This window comes from Pongo pygmaeus, chromosome 14 (assembly GCF_028885625.2).
Source record: "Pongo pygmaeus isolate AG05252 chromosome 14, NHGRI_mPonPyg2-v2.0_pri, whole genome shotgun sequence".
NCBI lineage: Eukaryota > Metazoa > Chordata > Mammalia > Primates > Hominidae > Pongo > Pongo pygmaeus.
In genome coordinates, this window is record NC_072387.2 from 51,758,366 (window position 1) to 51,779,580 (window position 21,215).

The 21,215-nt window shown below is 41.7% G+C and overlaps 1 protein-coding gene across 23 annotated transcripts in view; it reads right to left on the minus strand.

Annotated features, from left to right (window-relative positions):
- Window positions 1-485: 485 nt before the first annotated feature.
- ENOX1 (ecto-NOX disulfide-thiol exchanger 1) overlaps window positions 486-21,215 on the minus strand; it is a 570,778-nt gene continuing 550,048 nt past the window's right edge. For all 23 annotated transcript variants that reach the window (XM_063650813.1, XM_063650807.1, XM_063650809.1 and 20 more), the window contains 2 exons: window positions 10,759-10,844; window positions 486-826 (listed from right to left, as the gene is read on the minus strand). In XM_063650813.1, coding sequence (XP_063506883.1) covers window positions 695-826; window positions 10,759-10,844 — 218 coding nt within the window. In that variant the 3' untranslated portion in view covers window positions 486-694. The remainder of the gene's footprint in view (window positions 827-10,758; window positions 10,845-21,215) is intronic.

The window sequence follows — 21,215 nt, forward strand, 5'->3', positions numbered from 1 at the left end:
CCATTATTTACACTTTATGAAAATTGTTATGCAGTCTATGTTAAAAGAACTTATGATGGAGAATTGTTACATTAGAAAAATAATATTCTTGATAAAGCATTCTCAATGTGTCCAATCATATTTTCTGCCTCTTCAATAAGGCAAAAGTCCCTGGAACAGCATATAACTTAATTTACAAAATACAATAACTGTTTAGACACATATTCAAGTTTTCTTTTGGTATGCTTTTCCCTCACTGTAAATTTTTTTCTTTTTTCTTTTTTTTTTTTTTTACTAAAACAGAAAGACTTTCAGGAAAATGTCATTTAATGATTTCAGCTATACATTACATATACAACTCTGTAGCCTAGCAACAATCATTGCTACACCATCATTAACTTTAAATATTTTGCTTGGTGAGCTGTTCTCAAATGTAGCATATTTTAAGATTTTGCCATCATTATGACTGTGGAATCATTGTTTGGTTTTCATAGGAAACAGATCTGTCACAGTATGAAGCTTTGTTTATTTTAAGGAACTGGTACACAATTACATTTCCACTCACAAGAGAACACCACAGATATAACTAAAGGCAGGCTTCGATGGCTCCACAAAGGTTGCGTGCTGGACCAACCCCACACCTCCTGCTCCCCTGTCGCACAGCCCTGGCCAGGTTCACATGGTTTCATTTCCAGAGATGCTTTGCTCTTCACAGTTAGGTAGTTTTAATTCCTTCAAAGGCACACAACTTCCATCTTTTTTCCAGCGTGGCTCCCACACCTGTGAATTCCTGTTTGAACATGCGTGGCAGCCTCATCAAAAGCATTTCTATTTCATTTGCAGATATCTGTTAGAAAGGAAGAAAAGTCACTTTGGGGAAAGGAACTCATCTTAAAGGAGGAATGGATTGGGGAAGGATGAGCTTTCCCAGTGATATGAACAGCATTTAGTTTTCTACTGGGCTGTCAGGGGATGTCCTTACAGAAGGAACATTCAGAAGTACTGAATGTGATTATCCCATCTCCCGAGCAGCTGGCGGGGTGGGGCATGGGTTGGCTGGGCGGAAAGTGCCGAGTTCACCCTTCATATGGATGGCTACCTTACTGGGAGCACCATTCCTGAACAGCCCTCCCCTGATATAAAAGGAGATGGGGAGGGAATTTAAGAGGGCTCAGAGCAAATCCATCTCCACTACTGGAAAGCTACTAGTGGCTTCATCCTCATCTATGAAGGACAGCAATTTTCTTTAATGCTGCCAGGAGCAGAGGACATTCGGGTGGATTTCTTGCCACCCACATTTCTTTCTCTTCCTTAATTTTCACATGCACCAGAGACCATAAAGCTTTCAAAATGGAATCTAAACTCCAAAACCTACCACAATACAAGTCTTGATATCTAGTCATAAAATTCAGGTATATTTTTTAATGCAACTTTTTTCTTCTCCATATTTTTATTAGATGTTTATTAGATGAATTTTTACATCAATAATTCATTTTAAAGAACAAATCAGCCATAATCCCTCTGCTCTAGCACAGTGATTGCTTTTGTTTTCCGGTGTTAGCATGCCAATCCATGTGTATGCATGTGGATTTTATACAGCAGGGCAGCCAATTTGGGATCTGATATTCTGTTTGAATATTCCCAAAATTTGGGGTCTGATATTCTGTTTGAATCCTGTATCTTCATTCTTACAAGTTAAATGACCCTTACAAAGATAATTAGTCTCTTTAAGTCTCAGCAAATGGAAATAACATTTAATAAGGATAGCATGAAAACTACTGGCCTAGCACAGATTTGGGCACATAGAAATGTTCAATGAATCAGAGCTATTACACTTTTTCATGGTGTAATCACTGTAGAGATATCATTTTAGAGTCTACACTTTCCATTTAACAATATTAGGATTCATTTAAAAGAGACACCAAATAGACCAAGAAGTCAAATCAACTGTTCACTTAATATTTTCATGGAAAAGACTTCATATGACACATTCAATATTCCTGGGCCTATAATACAAAACTTTAGTTAAATAGAGGCAGTTCTGAAAATTGAAATGTATTCTAAAATTTTTGGGAATTATTTTGAAATCTGAATGCATTTTCCGATACACACCATATTAGACGGATGGTTAAATTCCCAGGTCAACCGACAAAAGCCTATGAGACAGATTATGTGAAGGCTCATAATAACTTTGAGAAGTTTTCTTTCAGTCACCACCAGTGTTCTCATTTCATTCTCACAGCACTCTGATGAGATTTGTGAGCAGATATTATGATGCATCTCCACTTTATAGCTCAGAAAACTGTGAACTACAGAGGGTTAAGTGTTTTATCAAAGACAGAACTTGGGAAAGAACCCAAGGGTTCTTTCATGGGTTGGGGCCTGGGCCTTGATTGGTGTGCCTTAAGCACGTCCCATGATTGTCAACAGCCAGGGGTGAGCAACCAGGGGTGTTGGGAGGTCTTTCTCAGTAGCAGTCACCTGGGGCACTTGTTAAAAAAAATCAGATCCCCCAGCCAGCCTCTTCTCTGGAGACCCTGACTCAGCTGTCTTGGGTGTAGCCCACATAATCTATTTTTAACAACCATCCCAGATCATTCTTATAGTCAGGCATATTTGGGTTAAGAATGGGGACTTAGGCTGGGTGTTGTAGCTCATGCCTGTAATCCCAGCATTTGGGGAGGCCGAGGTGGGTTGAGGTCAGGAGATCGAGGCCATCTTGGCTAACATGGTGAAACCCTGTCTCTACTAAAAATATAAAAAATTAGCTGGGTGTGGTGGCGCGTGCCTGTAATCCCAGCTACTCAGGAGGCCAAGAGGCGGGAGAATCGCTTGAACCTGGGAGGCGGAGGTTGCAGTAAGCCGAGATGGCGCCACTGCACTCCATCCTGGGGGACAGAGAGAGACTCCGTCTCAAAAAAAAAAAAAATGGGGACTTAAGCCAGACAAGCTTGGATTTTACTCTGGCTAGGCCTCAAGCTGTGTGACTTTGGGAAGATTACTTAACATTTGTAATTCTCAGTTTCTTCAGGTGTGTAATAGAAGTCATATCTCTCAGGGTATTGTAAAGATTATGTGTAAAATGTAACACGATGCCTGGCACAAGTTCTCTCTTCTTATGTAGACATGTATATGTGTGTGTATATGGAATACTGATAGAAAATGACGCTATTATCTAACCTTTTGTGGTACGGAGTGGTATGTGGTCAAAACTAGTTTTTCACAGGTCCAGGAGGCAGTTTTCTTTAAGCCTCCTGAGACCAAGTTATCTTCTCAACGAGTTCCTTCTTTCTTTTGGAGGAGGACAGCACAGATCATCTATGGTGGGCCGTAGTCTCCAGTCAAATTCAAGTGCCACCCCTAGCATGTCCCTCCCCAGATCAAGGAGAGGTGGAACACACAGGCCGAGGTGCCCGCCAGCCCACCAGCACCCTGTTTCCAGTGTAACCGCCACCTCCCTTGGAAATGTAGGGAAGAAGGTTTGTGCCATTCGTTAGGAAGGGGAGAAAAAGTTAAGTTCTTGAGGGTAAAATAAATATCTGATTTAAAGATAACGTGTAGGAGGCCAGCTGCAGTCAGAAGGGGCAGTGCCACCCAGCAGCCCTGCAGTTGGCTGTAAAAAGTGTGACAACTTACAATCACCAGGAAACTTTTCCTTGCCAGACTCTTCTGAAAACACTATTTAATTCTCACCACACTCTCATAAGATAGGGAATAATTTACCAACAAGAAAACTGAGGCCCCGAGAGACTCAGTAAATCCCACAGGGTAACACAGGCAGTAAGTGTGGACCAGACCTCCTGGCTGGCTGTGGTGCCTTGTTCTTAACCACCCCTGCCCACCTCCACCAGGGAGAGGACCATGGAGTAAGGACAGGAAATAATCTTCTTGATCACTACCTCTCTGGCCCTGGGTGGGTGTGGATGCCATGGAAGGCATCTGTGTACAGGAGGGGAGGGCTCCTCTGTGATGAATACTATTAGAGCGATATCAACATCAACAGCAAAAAACTGAAAATTCCCAACTCACCTGGCTCACACACATTCATATTGCTGATGCTTGGGCACCGCCACATTAATGATCCACCAAAACGGTAAGCAAATCATGGGAAGTCTTGGCTAGCATGTACTGAAATGTGGCAACATCTTGTTTTCCATGGTGTCTTTTGACCTGAGCCTAGACTTTAACCACAAAGGAAGCAGGACAAGGCTTGCAGTGGGAGAGAGGTAGCTACCATCTACCGAGTCTTCACTGTGGGGCAGGGAAGAGTAAGTTCTTCACCTGCATTATCTCATCAGAAAGCTCATTAAACAAGCAAGTGTCCCCCTCACTTGCTGGAGTAAAGAAAAGGAGACGCAAAAGATTTGGATCACAATGATAGAACAATCAGTAACCTCTTCCAGTTTAGTAATCAGTTAAGTAACCAGTCACTTAACTTCTTTGGGCCTGTTTTCTCATTTGCAAGACAAGGGAATTGGAAAGAAACACATGGAATGCCCTGAGGACTTGGTTTGTGTGCTGGCCTCTCCATATCCTAGCTCTAGTCTTAGGACAAGCCATACAAAATTTATCTGTCAATTAGGTTGTGGCAAAGATGTCAAAATGAGAGGATGTGATAGGTCTTTTGCGCACCTTAAAGCACAAAACAAATGACGGTCCCCACTTTAGTAGCACTTATTGTGTGCCAGACACTGTTCTGGAATGCTTTTCCTCTACTAAGTCATTTAATACCAAGGATAACCCCCCCAAAAACCACTTTACAGATGGTGAAACTTAGGCACAGCGATGTTAAATAAGCTGCCCAAGGTCAAACAGCTAAGAAGTAGTGAAACTGGGATTTGAAATCCTCGTAATTACTTAATACTTCAGATTTTGAGAAAGCCAGAAATTAGTGTAATGGGAATTAATCTCAAATGTATTAGCTATAGTTTCTGTTGGCAGTGTAAGATATAACAGCTGGGTTCTGCCACAAAGATGTAACTAATATAGAGTTGTCATAATTATGGAACAGACCACTTCAAATAAAAATCTATCTAAAATATCCACTTAATAAGGCTCTCAGCAGCTGGGCATGGTGGCTCACAACTATAATCCTAGCACTTTGGGAGGCCAAGGTGAGAGGATCACTTGAGCCCAGGAGTTTGAGACCAGCCTGGGCAACATAGAGAGACCCAATCTCTACAAAACATACAAAAATTAGCCGATATGGTGGCATGTCTCTGTGGTCCCAGCTACTCAGGAGACTGAGGAAAGAGGATCCCTTGAGCACAGGGGTTGGCGGCTGCAGTGAGCTGTGATTGCTCCACTGCACTCCAGCTTGGGTGACAGAGTAAGACCCTGTCACAAGAAAAAAAGGGATCTCAGCTAATTCTAGAAGAATTCCTTAAAGTTCTTTAAAGATATGTATATCTCATGACAGAAGAAAGCTCAGGGAGAAATCTGTATCCAGTAAGTTAGTTTTATGATTTTCAAACTTTTCCCCCACCCTGACAAAATAACCTTTATGATATTTTATCTTTTGTGATTTTTAAGACAAATTCAAGAGAAAATTCAATTTGTCCTTCATTTTCTCCCTATGGCCAAAGAATTTTTACTTTACAAATACTTCCGCTTACTTCAGTTCTGTTCTCTTCCTAATAATTTGTCAGCTATTATCATCTTGCCGTCACAATATCCTTTGCCTTCCCACCAGTACATTCTTTGTCTTGAGAATTGAGACTCTGGAGTCATTACTTAAACCAAGCACCCAGACCTCACTGGCCGAGCTCTGAGTGAAGTTTACCCCTTTCCTCATCTCCTGCACGATTTTCTTCCCTGAATCACTTCTGAAACCAGGGATTCTCTCTAAGCTCCTACTCCTGTTCACACATGGAGCCCTGGGTTCCAGGGAAGAGCTGTTGCTTGCCCAGCAGGTAAGTGAAGGGGTAGAACTTGGAGTAGGGCCTATGAATCCAGCCTGGCTTTCAGAGTGACACATTCCCTCACTCCCAAGCATATTATGAGGAGATTGCAATACACGTGGTTAAGGGAGCACTGTGTAGCACTGTGATATAGATTAGAGATAGATGCCATGACTATGAAATCTTTTTCCCATACACCATGTATCTGGTGCTCTAGCAAGTGGGGAGGATAGTCATAACCCTGAAGTTTTGATTACCCTCTTACCCAGCTGGCTTTTTGCCAAGAAATTTGTAGCCTATATATTTTCAATCTTTGATATTGTCAGTGGATTCTTCCATCTGTTTTGTTTGAAACTTTCTTACACTTATTCTTTTAGGAAGGATTTATTTGCTACAAATACAAAAAAGAAAGAAAGCAAACATGAGAAGGAAACAGGCTGTGTGTAACCAAGGAGCTTGTGTGCTGTTAATACCGCAGAAGTTATTTATAAAATCTGCTTGATTTATTTTTTAATTTGCTGACTCTAGGCCAAGCCTACTGCCTCCTTGCCCGGCCTCTAAGCACATGTACAAATGGACACAAGCAGATGCAAATCAATTTGTTCTCATCATGGTTGGCTCCATATCCCGTATCACCAGGCTAGGGAAGCCTGGTGAAGAGGGGCTCCTGTTTGGGCTACTGAAAAGACACTGGCAGAGGCTGGAGCATCAGGGAAGCCAGTTGAAAACCAGACTTCCTTGCATGGGCAAAACTGACTTTTAGCCTTTAAATGCACATGTAAATCTTGTTCATTCTTCACATCCTGGGCAGGGCACAGTGTTAGCACACACAGAAACCTCACAATAAATGTTCACAGAGGGAAATACAAAATGTAGATGGGGCAAAGGGAGGGGAGGAAGGAAGGGAGAAAGAAGGAAAAGAGGAAAGGCAAGAAGTCAGGAATTTGAAGGAGTGAAGCAAGAAACTGGTAGAGGAAGGGAAGGAGGCAGAAAAAATGTGATGAAAGAAGATAAACAGGAGAGAATTAAAAGGAGGAAGGAAAATGAGGGCAGGAAGGAGAGAAGAAAGGGTGGGTAGAAAGAGGAGAAAGGAAAGAAATGTGGCAATGTTAGCTAAAGCATCCCAGAGGGAAGCCACCAGAAGAAGCATGGACTCGAGGGTACCTTGCTGTTAATTATGGCTCACAGATTTCACCCTTCTCTAACTCCTAGTTCAGAGAGTATCTTCCCTACCCAATTTAGCACTTCCTTAGTTCATGTCTGATTCTCAAATCATTTCATAACTAGGCTACAAGCTTGTTGACAACAGGGTTCTATCTTAGATTTCTTTTGTGCCTTGGCCATCTCCTCTTCTTCTCTAGTCCCTAAAACAGTGCTGGGTACATGAAAAGCACTGAATTATCCTAGCATTCATTAGGTCCCTGGTAACCTTACCAACTTCTCTCACTGTGGTGCACAGACTTTTTTTTGTTCTTTATGTAGTCAAGTGGGGAGTCTTGTTATCTCTGCTGTCATATGCTTTCCAGAAGTGCTGTAATATCTAAAAAACACATTCATTATAGTCTGTCTAAAGGATCACTCATTGATATCACTGTGACAGGCTGCTCTTAAGGAGAACCCTAGAATACTATTAAAGATCATTCAGGTGGGCAATCTCACAAACACTACTGAGAGCATTTCCCCACCCTCACCACCTGGCTATAGTCTGGGAAAGAATGCTATCCAATTAATTAAACAGGATCTGAATCTCCTTTCCATAGCCAATACATTTAAATTTTGTGTTTGCAGAGGTATACTATTAGTACAGAAGTGCAAATGATTCTCCCCTCTTTGGGAAATGTAACACATGCCCATGACCTCTCAAGCTGGTCACAGTGGTGTCATGCCAAAATAGCAGGTCCTTCTATATCCTCCAGCGTCTGTGGCCACATTACGCCGAGTCTGGTTTTCAGAACCAAATCTTCCACACCATGGGCCTTGGGAAGAGGCTGCAGGTGTGTAGAGGGGGCAACCAGACATGCTTGGAAAACTGAGCCTTCATCTCCTAAAGGATACATAAACAGGGAAGAGCAGACGAACCCTCCTCTTGACTAAGAAGTATTCATCTGCTAATGCTCACGTCAAATGTTTCTTCTGGGCTGCTTCAGACAGACAAGAGTTTGGGCTTGATGGGCCCTGGGGCTGACATGGGAGATTCTATGTATTGATAGAAACCATTTTGATGATAGTGTTGCCTATTTTAAAGAGTTTGCCTGCTGTGCTCTGGGCATGATTTTTGACTCAGCAAAGCTTCAGAAGCCATGGCTGCCCCCAGCCCTTACCCTGTCTTCCTCTGAATGAATCTTTCTTTTTCAAGTGTTTCTCATACAAGAGAATCGGGTGAATGAGAGTGGGTAATTTAGAAAAGGCCAAGAAGAGAAAAATGTGCAAATATGCAAATATCAAGAGCAGGAATCATATTTAACTGGAAAATAGCTTATTATTGGGCAACATGGTTTTAAGAAGCCATGTGCAATGTACATGCCCAGCATAATTTAAATTAATTCCTTCCATTCCTAGTCATTCTTACACCCATATGTAGCCTTTGGGGAAATCCTGACCACAACAGTGACATTACAGGACTGGGTTGAGCCTGCTTTCCCTGTTCTCATCAGTACAGGGTGGACACTGGATTTTGCTCTCTGGATTAAAAAGTCTAAATATCCTCTCAGCCTCACTGGAATAGAAAGTATGTGGTCTGATCCCTGGTGCCCAGCAGTTTTAGAGTACTTTTTCAATATACTTTCTACCCCAGGCATGAGGAGGAACCTGACAGCTCTAGTGGGCGTTTCATTCAGAAGATGGAGGGCTATCTGGGGGTAGGCAGGGGACACCTCCTGTGTTTCCACTGTGAGGGAAATACTTTCTTCATCATCATCTAAAATAAAAGTACCAGTCTGCGATGAGATACAATTCCCTAGACTGAATCCCATTCAGAAAGGCCCATCATCTAATGGCCAGGGACCAGGCATGTGAATTCTCTCTCCTCAGAGACTGGTAAGGGAACATCACAAATCTTACCTGAGCCCTGAAGATAAGAATAGAACAAGAGCTTCCACCTGCACCCCGCCCCCGCCCCCGCCCCCCTACCCCTCCCCGCCGGCCAAAACAAATCAATTCATTACTTATCAATCCCTGCCCATTCCCAGGAGATGATTTTACACACACACACACACACACACACACACACACACACGCAGGCACACACACTTCACTGGTGATCATCATAGATTCTCAGCCTGCGATGATGGAGTGGAGGAAACAAAGAGTCCTGAAATTCTTTGATAAATGACAAGTGGATTCTTGGCCATTTCAGTTCCTACTAAAACAACAACTGCTTCTCAACAAAGGCTTCCCACTTGGGACTTCTGGAAAGGGGAGAACAGAAATGTCAACAGTACAAGGGAAGGATGGCAGCAACAATAGGAATCATTTCTTGAGGGGTTATTCTTTGCCAAACACATTGGTGCAAGCAGTGTTTTGTTTAATCCTCCAGGCAAAGGTGGTGGTGATATTAAGGAACAATGATACCAGTAAAGGGGAAACAACAGCAGAGAAATCCTTCAAATCTATATGACAACAAAGGAACATTGTGCAGCAAGTCCTTCTCATTTCATCTGAGTTTAACATGAACACTTTCTCTTACTTCCCTGTGCATGTGAGGGGAAACCACAGAGAAAAAAATAGATGATTCTGAACCTCCAGCATTTTAAAATTCTCTAACTCCTTTCACCCTGTTTTCCTCTACCCTGTCATGAAAGGCATGAATCTGTATGACTGAAAAGATTCCTCTCAAAGGGGAAGTGTTAGATTCATTTAAGAGGTTAAACAGTTTTGGGATCATGTATTGGGAAGATTATTTGAATCAAAATAAGAACACAAGGTAGTCATTTGATGCATGCTAGCCATTGAAAATTTAGAATGATTTATCTGTGTTCAGGGACACAGCACTGCAGGCTGCTGGTCTGGTCGTACCAATCCCATACATTTTGCTGTGTTCTATGGAGGATCTTCTTACTTATTTCCATTTTCTTTCATGACCAGAAATTTGACAGGCAACTCGCTGGCTTCTCTAGCTTCTCTGTTTTGCTTCTGTGTCCACCCTGCTCCTGGGCTTCCCTAGTATTGGTTAATGATGTTGTTTTATTTTGTCAGGGCCCCTCCCATCGTTCACGTGAATTTGACACATAAATCACATTCTTTTTGTCTCTTCTCTTTGGGTACACAAATACTGCAGTGGGGTAGGAGTACAGCTAATTTGTGGATGGGAAAAACTGAGCTTTAGGGAGGTGAGGAATGATGTCTGGCTCTGGATGTGAGCCTGGAGGGGCACAGCTGAGAAGAATTTTGCAGTCACTTCTTTCTACTTAGAGAACAATGCTGGAAAACAGCCATTAATACAGCTTTCTTGAGTCATATCAGATCTTTATATTATTTGAGATGATTTTTCCTCGATTGTCTGAAGTCCAGAACATGGAATCCTAGAAGAATATGGTCGGAGGATAACGCCCTATTAGCCACACTCACCTGATTTCACCCTTATTTTGGGAACTTTCAGGTGAACCTCTATTTTTAAATCTCTTATAAGCTTTCCAAATTAATTTGGCATCTGCTGAAAGTTATTGTCATTTTGGATAACTGCTCTTCTTTTTACAAAGACAAAAGCAAGCAAAAAGAAGAGAACAATCTGCCAAAAACTGAGGTCCTTGCAAAAGGGAAGGGCTGATCAACCCCCATAGGCTGCTACAGCCCTAGTTCAGTTCATGCAGAGTCCACCTGCAGCCAGCAATCAACATGCTAAATTTGAGCAATGAAAGTTCACTCGAGCAAAATAATTTACCTTGGAGTCCAGCTGCTGCATGTATGACCAAAGATATTCTATGTTGGCTCCAAAAGGATGGACGTGAAGAAACGTTGATATGATACCTGAATTAAAAAGGCAAACATCGGAAATTATTCAAAGGCAAATGAGAGTCTCCGTTAAATAATGCTGTCTAACCCCAGTGACTGTTTTGTCAGGCTGAGTTATGGTCTTGCCATTTCTAGCAGCACTCAACAAGCATTCAATAATAGCACATTCTGAAGGCAGTAAGAGTAACATGGCAAACAGAACACTTTTCTCCTGGAATGATAGTAGTTAGCAAAGTTAGGCTCTGAGATAATATACAGCTGAATAAAGGTATTTCAAAACAAAGACTCCTGGAAACATTTCAACTACCAATTTTATGCTTGATTTACCAATATAAAATTATAGTTATTGGAAGGATAAAATTATCTTTTCTTTCCCTCAATGGACTTTGCAGTATGAAAATGGCTCATACAACTGTGTCAGAAATCACGCCGCCTCAAATTTTCCTGATAATTACAGTTGCTAGATATGAAAAGTATTTAATCTATATTTCCCCCAACCGCCATTGAAGGAAGCCCAAATTCTTCCTGAAACATTTGCTGTTCTCCCTGGTTGTCGCTCTTGTTCAAAAGGAGCCAGCTTATTCTCCCCTTCTTGCTGCCGTAATTTACAAGATCATTTTAAAAGGTCTGGGAATGGATGGTTTGGCTGCAGTTTGATTATAAATTATAAGGCTCTTCCATCATGCAAATCAGCTGTATTGACAAATGAAAAGTTGGATGTTGAAGTCAGGAATGAAGTAAAAAGCATTACCTTCCTCTTCTCCCTGCTCCTGGATCCAAAATCAAAATAGTGAACATGAGGAAGTCAACTCCATAAACTGTAGACTGCTTTTTGTTAAGAAGCTGTGCACTTGTTATTCACGATAGCAAAAACATGGAATCAGCTCAGGTGCCCATCAGTGGTGGATTGCATAAAGAAAATGTGGTATGAACCATGGAATACTATGTAGCCATAAAAAAGAATGAAATGATGCCCTTTGCAGCAACATTGATGCACCTGGAGGCCATTATCCTAGCTGAACTAATGCAGAAATAAAACCAAATATTGCATGTTCTTATAAATGGGAGCTTAACAGTGGGTACTCATGGACATAAGAAGGAGAACAGTAGACACTGGGGACTGCTAGAGGTGGGAGAGAGGGACGAGGGAAAGGGCTGAGAATCTACCTGTTAGGGATTATGCTCATTACGAGGGGGATGGGTTCAGTCATACCGCAAACCTCAGAGTCATGCAATAGGCCTCTGTAACAATCCTGCACGTGTACCCCTGGATTCTAAAATAAAAGTTGAAAAAGAAAAAAAAAGAAAGGTTGTCCTCAGACTGATAGTTTTAGCTTTCTGTTAAAAAAGTTTCAAGATGAATTAAATCTGAGGGTAAGCCTTCATGTTCTGTTTTTTGTGAACCTTCATGCTTGGGAGCCAGGGCAGACTCTCACCTGTATGAAATGCCATCTGGGTGGGCACAGGTGCACACAGCATTCTTGTACTAGGTCATCCTATATTTGTAGGTGACCTTGGATTGATCTGCCATAGGGTTTCACGGCTCCCTGATACTATGGGATGAGTGTCAAGTTTTTAAATGAAAGTTCCCAGTTCATCCTCAGGCTGAGAACAGAGAACCAAAGGGACTCTCCAAGACCTATCCTCAGAATGTTGCTTTCCCATGGCTTCTAGAGGATGACAGTGAGATGGGGAGGTAGAAACAATTCCCACATTTCCCTGTAAAGGTAGAATCTCAGTTTTTAAAGACTGACCTGTTCTTCCTGAGATACAAAGAACTACCATTTCATTCTGAGGTTATATTCTTACTTTTTTCTTGTCAAAATGTCCTTTTTTGAAATAATGGCAATGGTAGAAGGCAATGATGATACTTTAAAAATATCTTTAAGTGGAAAAATAGCCACTTTTAATGTACTCAGGCAGCATTGTGTTGTCCCCTCCCCTTATTTATTTACTTATATTTTAATTTTAGAGACCTGGGATCTACTTCCCTGTGTCTGAAATTCTCAATTCTGGTGAAGTGGCATTCTAAGTAATTCTATTACTAATAAGAGCTAAAATATAAAAGCTCATGAGTGATTTCTTTCAAAAAATTAGAATATAGTAGAACTATTTAAAAATGATTATTTTCATTTGCATTTCCTTTTTTTGTTTTAAAAAATTTTTAATAGATATATAATATTTGTACATATTTTTTGGGTACCTGGCGTATTTTGATACCTGTATACAATGTGTAATGATAAAATCAGGATAACTTGCATGGCCATCACCTCAGACATTTATCATTTCTTTGTGTTGAGAACATCCCAAATCTTTTCTTTTAGCTATTCTGAAGTATACAGTAAATTATTGTTAACTATAATTTCCCTACTGTACTATCAAATACTGGAACTTAGTCCTTCTGTTTGTTGAATGAGAGAGTAAGGGGTGAATCATAGTTCATGTAGAGGGAATCCCCTGTTTCAGGATGTTGAGTGGGGCTTTCACTGACCATTCCAGGTACTATGGCCACTGCTTTCCACAGAGAGCCTCCCACAAGTGATGGGCAGAAGGACAGGGGAGGGAGAAGGAAGAGTCAGCTTTGGCTTTGTGAGCAGGTGAGGGGGTGCTCCTAATCGGAAGCTTTTTTCTCCTCCTCCCCCGCGGGGTTCTGCCAGGCAGGTGAGGGCTGCTGCAAGGTGGGGAGCAGCATTCCTTGAGTGGACATCTGCTTACGCAGCAGGGCTGAGACAGGGAGTGGCAGTGGCACTGCAGACTTTGGGGTGACAAGGGTGTATACATCTCCCATGGAGAAAGAGGGCATAAGACTTGAGCAGTCTTAAGTAAACTACCCCAGGCAAATAGATAACAACATTTTTCATATTTAATATTCCCCTTGGCTGGAGAGTCTTCAACATCTCCTGCATAACCTACAGCCTTTTGTAAATGCCCATGGGTGTATGGTTATCAACATAAATGTCTTTAGTAGACGAATAGAACAAGTCAGAGGAGGATGGGGTGGGTTGGGGGAGAGGTTGATAACCCTTAGCCTAGGAGATGAAGTGTTGACGTGGGTCATTTAAGGACACCAGAAATGGGAGGACCTAGAGTGGCCCCTTTTGTTGCCTCTGTGAAGTTGGCACCATCTGTGAACATGGATTTGCTCCTCCACTGTCTGCTATCTCTCACCCCCAATCCTGGGTCTGCAGCCCAAGGAGCTGTGCTCTTAGTCTTTGTGTGTTCTGGTTCCATATCCAGAACATAGTACACATTCATAAGAGGTATATCTTGAAAGTATTTATTTGCCAGAACTGGAAATTGCCAGTATACTTGTTTAAAAATTCTATTAGTCTATTATTGATAAATGGGAATAAATAAGAACCTTAAACATTTCTACAAGTAGTAACAGATCTTTCAAAAACCAGGTAATTTTGAGGTATTATTCACTGAAAATTCTTACTCTTAACTCGTCCTGTCATGGATTTAGAAGGATGGAGTAACTTGGATGTTTCGAGCAAGGAAAATTTTCACTGAAACTATTTTGCTTATAACTAAGGGGAAAATCAGATTCTAAAATCAGATTAGAAATCCTGACGTGGACTTGAGTATTCTTTTAGGAGGGTATTCAGAACCATCTCTGTGGTAGCTGATATTAAGAAGCCATTAGCTTTTCCTTATAAGAGTTCAGCAATTGCCACTAGATATATGCAGGGCCAAGGCAGGCAGTCACAAATAGGCTTCCCAAGCTTTTCCTGTGGATGACAACCCAATTATCCAGTGTTGCTAGAGACACAGCAGAAAGGAAAGCATGAGTCATCGTCCTCCCCGGTACCTTGCCTCTCCTCAGCCCACCTCCCACTCCTGCATCTGTCCATCCCTGTAGCACCACAGAAGCATCAGTCATGCCACTTGAGAAAATGTTTCTAGGCCCTGTGATTTTGGATCAGGTTCATTTGAGGGGATCTTTCTAAATAAACAAGTAAAGCCTCTTTGCAGCTTTTTTTTTTTTTTTTAAAGGAACTGGGACATTCCCTGGGGATGGAAAAAGGATGGCTGTAACTCAAAAGTTAATGAAAAATACCACAAACCTGGAATATGGAGACTATTTTATGGTCTTCTGGAATGGACCTAAAGGCTTGGTAAAATGAACACTAGGAATGGAGGGTGGTGGATTTAGCTGTTACTGAACTGGTGACTCTCCAAGGGGATGGCTCAACAATTGGACTTGCTTGTTTCCATGGAGATGTAGAAGGCCTCCATATTTGAGAATGGGTTTCCAAAAGTGGAAAAAAAAATTTTAAGTGCCTAATTTTAAAAAATTTTAAAAGAACAAAGGAGATTGTCAGTACTATTGGGCTTTTTGCACATCTCAGAATCTTAAAAACTACTTTAGAAAGAGAAACTAACTAGCTCTAGTTGCCTGTGGCAAACCTCGTTAGGAAGGCCCATTTAAATTGGCTACCCAAAAGCACTCTGAGCTTCTCCCATCAAAACCATCTAGTTTATTTTCATTATTGGGCCTCACTAAGACTAAGGATGCAGTATTTAAATTAACCAAATAGTGCCAGATTTGTACTATTTCATCACTTATTTTAATACTTGAAACACTTAGCAGCCAGGAGGTGGCAAGGTGCTAGAGGCACAGCATTGCATAAGATAGGCAAGGGGCTGGTCCTGTGGAACTTTTATTCTAGGTGAGCAACACAGATAATAAACACAAAGATTAAAAATTTTTAGATAGTGCTTAGCACAATGAAGAAAACACATCAGGGAAGAGGACAGAAGAGAGAGCAACCTGCAGTTTGCTGGAATGCTACCTTACACAAAGCGATTGATGTGGTTTGGCTATGTCCCCACCCAAATCTCATTGAATTATGGCTCCCATAATTCCCACATGTTGTGGGAGGGACCCAGTGGGAGATAACTGAATCATAGGGGCGGTTTCCCCATACTGTTCTCATGCTAGTGAATAAGTCTCATGAGATCTGATAGTTTTATAAGGGGAAACTCCTTTCACTTGGTTCTTCTCTCTTGTTTGCTGCCATGTAAGACGTGCCTTTTGCCTTCCACCTTCTGCCATGATTGTGAGGCCTCCCCAGCCCTGTGGAACTATAAGTCCATTAAACCTCTTTTTCTTTATAAAATACCCAGTTTTGGATATGTCTTTATCAGCAGCATAAGAATGGACTAATACAGCGATTATGTGAAGCCCTCTTCCTGAGAAAGCAGACCTTCTCAAGTGTGAGATGAGAAGGAGCCAGCCATGGAAAGCCTGGAGGAGACCATTCCAGGTACAGGCCACATATAGTGCAAAGGCCCTGAGGTGGAAGTGAGCTGGCAGAACACACTGGGCTGGAGAGTGGCACATGTGTTTAGAGGTAGGTGGGGGCCACACCATGCAGGACCTTGTGTGCCAGGGGAAAGAGTTTGGATTAGATTTAAATTCTAAATGTGGCAGAAAACCAAAAGAGTGGTTCTAAGCAGGTGCTTGACATGATCTGAATTATGTTTTAAAAACTTCCCTCAAGCTGCTGTATGGAGGGTAGAGCAGAGGGGGAACTGGGAGGCTAGTTGGAAGTGTTTGCATGAGACTAGAGTGGTGAGTCGTGATCTGGACTGCAAAGGGAGAAGCGGACTCCAAAGGGAGAGCCAGGGGGCTGGTGTGAGCAGTGAGGCCGGGGAAGAATGAAAGATGAGTAAACAGTTTTTCACTTGAGCAACTGGGTGGGACTGTTTTCTCAGATGAGAATATTGGGGCAGGAGCACATTAGGGCAGGAAAAAGGGGAATCGGGAGTTCTGTTTTGTCCTCATTAAATTTGAGATGTGCATTAGCATCTAAGTGAAGAATATTAAATGGCAGCTGGAGATGGTATACATTTGCAATGGCAACAAAAAGGGATTTGAAGCCAAAGTATTCATTGAGATTACCTAGGTAGAGAAGAGGCCTCAAGACTGAAGCCTGGAGAAGCCCAAAATTTCGAGGTAAGCTGAGGAAAACTCATCAGAGGACTCTGAGAGGCTTTAATCAATAAGAAAGTGTGGCATCATGATGGCAGAGAGAAGTATTTCCAGAAGATGTGAGTAGTCAACCACGTAAAGTAGCTGCCAGGTGGAGGGAGTTGAGGAATTGGTGACATAAAATTCTCTGGTGATGTGGAAAAGAATGGTTTTGGTGTGAGGATGCAAGTCAGACTGGAGTAGGCTGGAGAGAGAGGGGAGGAGGGAATGGTGACTGTGAGCATAGTGCGTTGGAGGAATCCTGCTTTGGACAGGGGCAGGAAATGGACTGTTGGTGGAAAGGGGTCATGGTGTCAAGACAGATTTTCCTTCTCGTTTGCTGTAAAGGTACAAGATAGTAGAGTTCATGTTTATATATTGATGCACATGATGCTCCACTTACATACAAGATCACTAAGGGGTAATGCAGCTTTCATAATAGTCCTCATATATTACAGAGAATTGAGTTGAAAAGGACCATCTAATCAAACCTCCTAATTTTATACAGTATGAGGGCTTACACACTTATCACAGTGGTTTGGATAAGTGATTTGCCTTAGATTACCCAGTGGATGAAATGCCTCAATCCACAAATATTTAGGACCACTCCCCCTCCCCCACTGCTCAGGGCTGCTTAGAGATCATTAGGTATTATGGTTTCTCCTTTGCATCCTTACACAAAAGATGGGGGTGGGATTGGTTAGCCCTGTTATAGTTTAATTATATTGGTTACCCGATGAGAATAAACTATCACTTTGTACATTCAGTTTGGTCAGCACATTATGCTCTTTGAGTGGAATGAGAAATGGAATATTGCCAGAATATACTCCTCCCTGCCCCCAGGCTGCTTGGAGTTTTCTTTCCAAACTCTCTGTGTCAGGTTCTAAAGTTCTGGCTGAGATTAGCTTTCTCTACATCTACACTGGTTGATAGTCTCCTAGGAAGCTTCAAAAGACCCTGGGGCCCATCAGCTCATTGGGATAGAGGGGCACCTTGGGGCTTTCCAGAGACCTTGGCTCTGCAGATGAACAGCTGTGTCTCTAGATAGTCACATCTTGCTGGGAATTACCAGAGGCCTGACCATAAACCAGCCTGAAATAGTCCTGTTTCATGTTGACGCCCATATAAACGGTCCATGGATGTTGAACTGGAGAATCGGCAGGAAAAAAGCCATGCAAAATCTGGGTCTCCTAGTAAGCCCTGAGGGGACAGTTGTCTGTGGGCAGCTGCAGAGTGACGAAGCGCATATGGGAAGTGGAGAGAAACTGTAGGAAACTGATCAAACACTTGTGGTTTGGGCTGATGCTTCTCAGTGCCTTGGGATTCCAAAAAGCTTTAATTTTCCAAAAAGTTTGTTCCACTTACTTGGTGAGTACAAAACCTGATCTTGTATGGTTGGTTAGTTAGTTTTGTTTTGTAATATTTGTCTGTCTTATTTTTTCCATTAAACCCCTCAGACTGTATTTGAACCTCTTAGTAGTAAATTGTTCCTGGTACCTGAAATGCCCTTAACAACTTCTTTATCCATCCAGTGAAAACCTCTTCATCCTTTAGGACTAGCTCAGCTGTCCTTTCTTCTGACAAGGCATCTGTAGCAAAAGTAGCTCCTTCTCTGTGTCTCTGATTTACTACGAATCACAGTTCATTGTAATTAACTGCATTCTTTCTCATTATCTATGAACTTCTTGAGGGGAGATCATCTTTCCACCATCAGCTAATGCATGGGATAGCATAAACCAGGCCAGCGTTTCTCAAAACATAGTACCAGATATGCCTGCTTTAGCATCCCCTCAGATGTTAGTATTGCAATGAACAGGATCTCTCTCTTTCTTTTTTTTTCTTTTTTGACAGGGTCTCACTCTATCACCCAGGCAGTTGTGCAGTGGTGCTGCTCACAGCTCACTGCAGCCTGATGCTCATGGGCTCAAGAGATCCTCCCACCTCAGCCCCCCAAGAAGTTGGGACTACAGGTGCATGCCACCATGCCCAGCTAACTTTTTTTTTTTTTTTTTTTTTTTTTGTAGAGATGGGAGTCTCACTATATTGCCTAGGCTGGTCTTGAACTCCTGAGCTCAAGTGATCCTCCTGCCTCGGCCTCCCAAGGTGCTAGGATTATAGGCGTGAGCCACCACACCTGTGTGTGGGGCTAAAGATTCTGCCTTTTAAATAGGCTGCCTAGATAATTCTTTTCCACAATGAAGACTGATTATTCTTATTGTAGGCTCCTGACAAATGTTTGTTGATTTATTGATATGGACATTTGTGCCTTGGAAACAAGATTTAGGTCAATGACTCATTCTTTATGGTCAGTAGTTTTCAGAGAGGAACATACTCCCAAGATTACTTTTTTCAGGTACAGCCTAAATATAGCCTCAACTTTATTCACTGAAATCACCAAAAAGTTATTGCTTAACCTCCTTTAAAAATATTTTTCCATATTCTACTCAGCTGTTTCTTTATACCCACATTAGGAGGAGCATTCCGCTTCTGGTATAGTCTGGTTTTGTGCACGTGTGAGATGGTGACTGTGATGGAAATGATGCGTATGTCCTGATCTGCAGAGGACTCAGGATATGTAAGAAAGTTTGCCCAATCATTGTCAACCTGAGGACAGTTCTCAGGGGACCAGGGAGGTTTTAGAGAAAAGCTGCTTTGTTACAGTTAAAAGTTGCGGAGAAGTTTTTGACTATATCTGGATAGTATTTACAACGACTAGCATCAACAAGGTGTCAATCAGAGCTGCTGGGATTGAAATCTATTGTGTTGGAATTATTATAAAAAGCAAGAGAAGACAGAGTGATACAGACCCAGAGAGTTGTACTCTCAGCTCTCTGCAGAACTATTAGCTTGTCAATAAAAAAAATTTGATCCATTTTTCCTTCATAACAATATCCAGCCAAACACAGCTCCAAAACTTTGGCCCCAAATCAAAAGTAATGACTCATTCTATCCCAAACAACTTCAGTGTATGCCAATCCAACATGTAGGCCATATGTGAAATGAACTAGGAGTTCTGGCATAGACATTGAGCAATGTCAAGCTGACCTTATGTGTGGTTACTATAGCATTATGAAACAAAAAGTGCTACCCTGCAATGCCCCCACAAAAAGAATTCCCTAAGGTCCAATTATATGTCAACCTGTCTCCACAAAAATTGATTACAAAATGAATAACCCAGAAATCACAATAATAAAGTATTTTCCAGGGGCCTGTCTTCTTTAGTTGAATTGGAAGACCCATTAATTGTCAAGAAGAAAGTCCGTCAGAATGGTCGAACTCTAATAATACTCAGGATCCAGATCTGCAAAATTCCAAATTATGTCAATGAAATCCCATGGATCCTCTCTAATAAGTACCAACTTTATGCCTTGAAATAAAGACTCTAGTTTTATACAGTAGTCATGAGAATGTCTGGACAGAATATACCCCTTTGCCCATATAAATCAGTGTCACAAATAATTATACGTAACTAGAATTGCTCATTGTTTAGGAAGTTCTAGCCTCAGTTTTATTCTTTCTGTAGATGGAATCCATTAGAAGAGCTTTTTTCTCACTCCCTTTCTCTTCCAGGGAATGCTTTGTGCCAGTGTGTGTTCCTTATATAACATTTATGTGCCCCAAGAGGGCACTGATCATCTGACTATATTGGCATACAGCATATACTATAAGCATGCAGATGTGATGAAGATTTTGCCAATTAATGTTTCCAAGTTGTGGGAGACTTTCTGCTGTGTCCTTGGCCTTCTAGGCTGGCCTACAGCATGACTTTTGTGTCCTCTCTACTGACTTAATTATTCCAAGGGAAGATTTCACGGGGAATTGCAAAGAGTATTTATGACTGCTCCATATGTACCAGAAGGCCAGAGGGCTCCTAGAATCATTCAGTGTATGAGAATTCTTCAGAAAAGTGTAGCCCCAGCACCAGGAAATCCTTTTTCTCTATTCTGGTCCAGAGCAGTTTTGTCCCTACCACAGTCTGTATCTGGATTCCAGAAGCTTCAGGGGAGCTCTTTATGGACGCAAGATTCAGGTATCTACAAAGTATGAATGACCAAACTCAATTAGCAGATAGGATCATTTAGTGGCAGGCAGCAACTGCAGCTTTTGGCAGGATCCATTTTGCCGGTCTTGGAAACTCTTCCCCACTGTGGCATTCTTTTGGAGGATTATTCTCTCTTTGGAGGATTATCCTCTTTTGGAGGATTATACAAAAGAGTAGAAGTATATAGATGTTTTGGAAGTGGTTTGGCAAGGAAATCACAACTGTTGCCAAACTGTCATTAAGAATAATAAAATAAAATATTGAGAAAGGTAGCAATGTAATGGATAACTGAAGGGAAAGTTAAACTCCTAAGTTTATTTTAATCACTTAAGTCTCTGGCCTCCCTTCTATCTAAATATTCTCATAT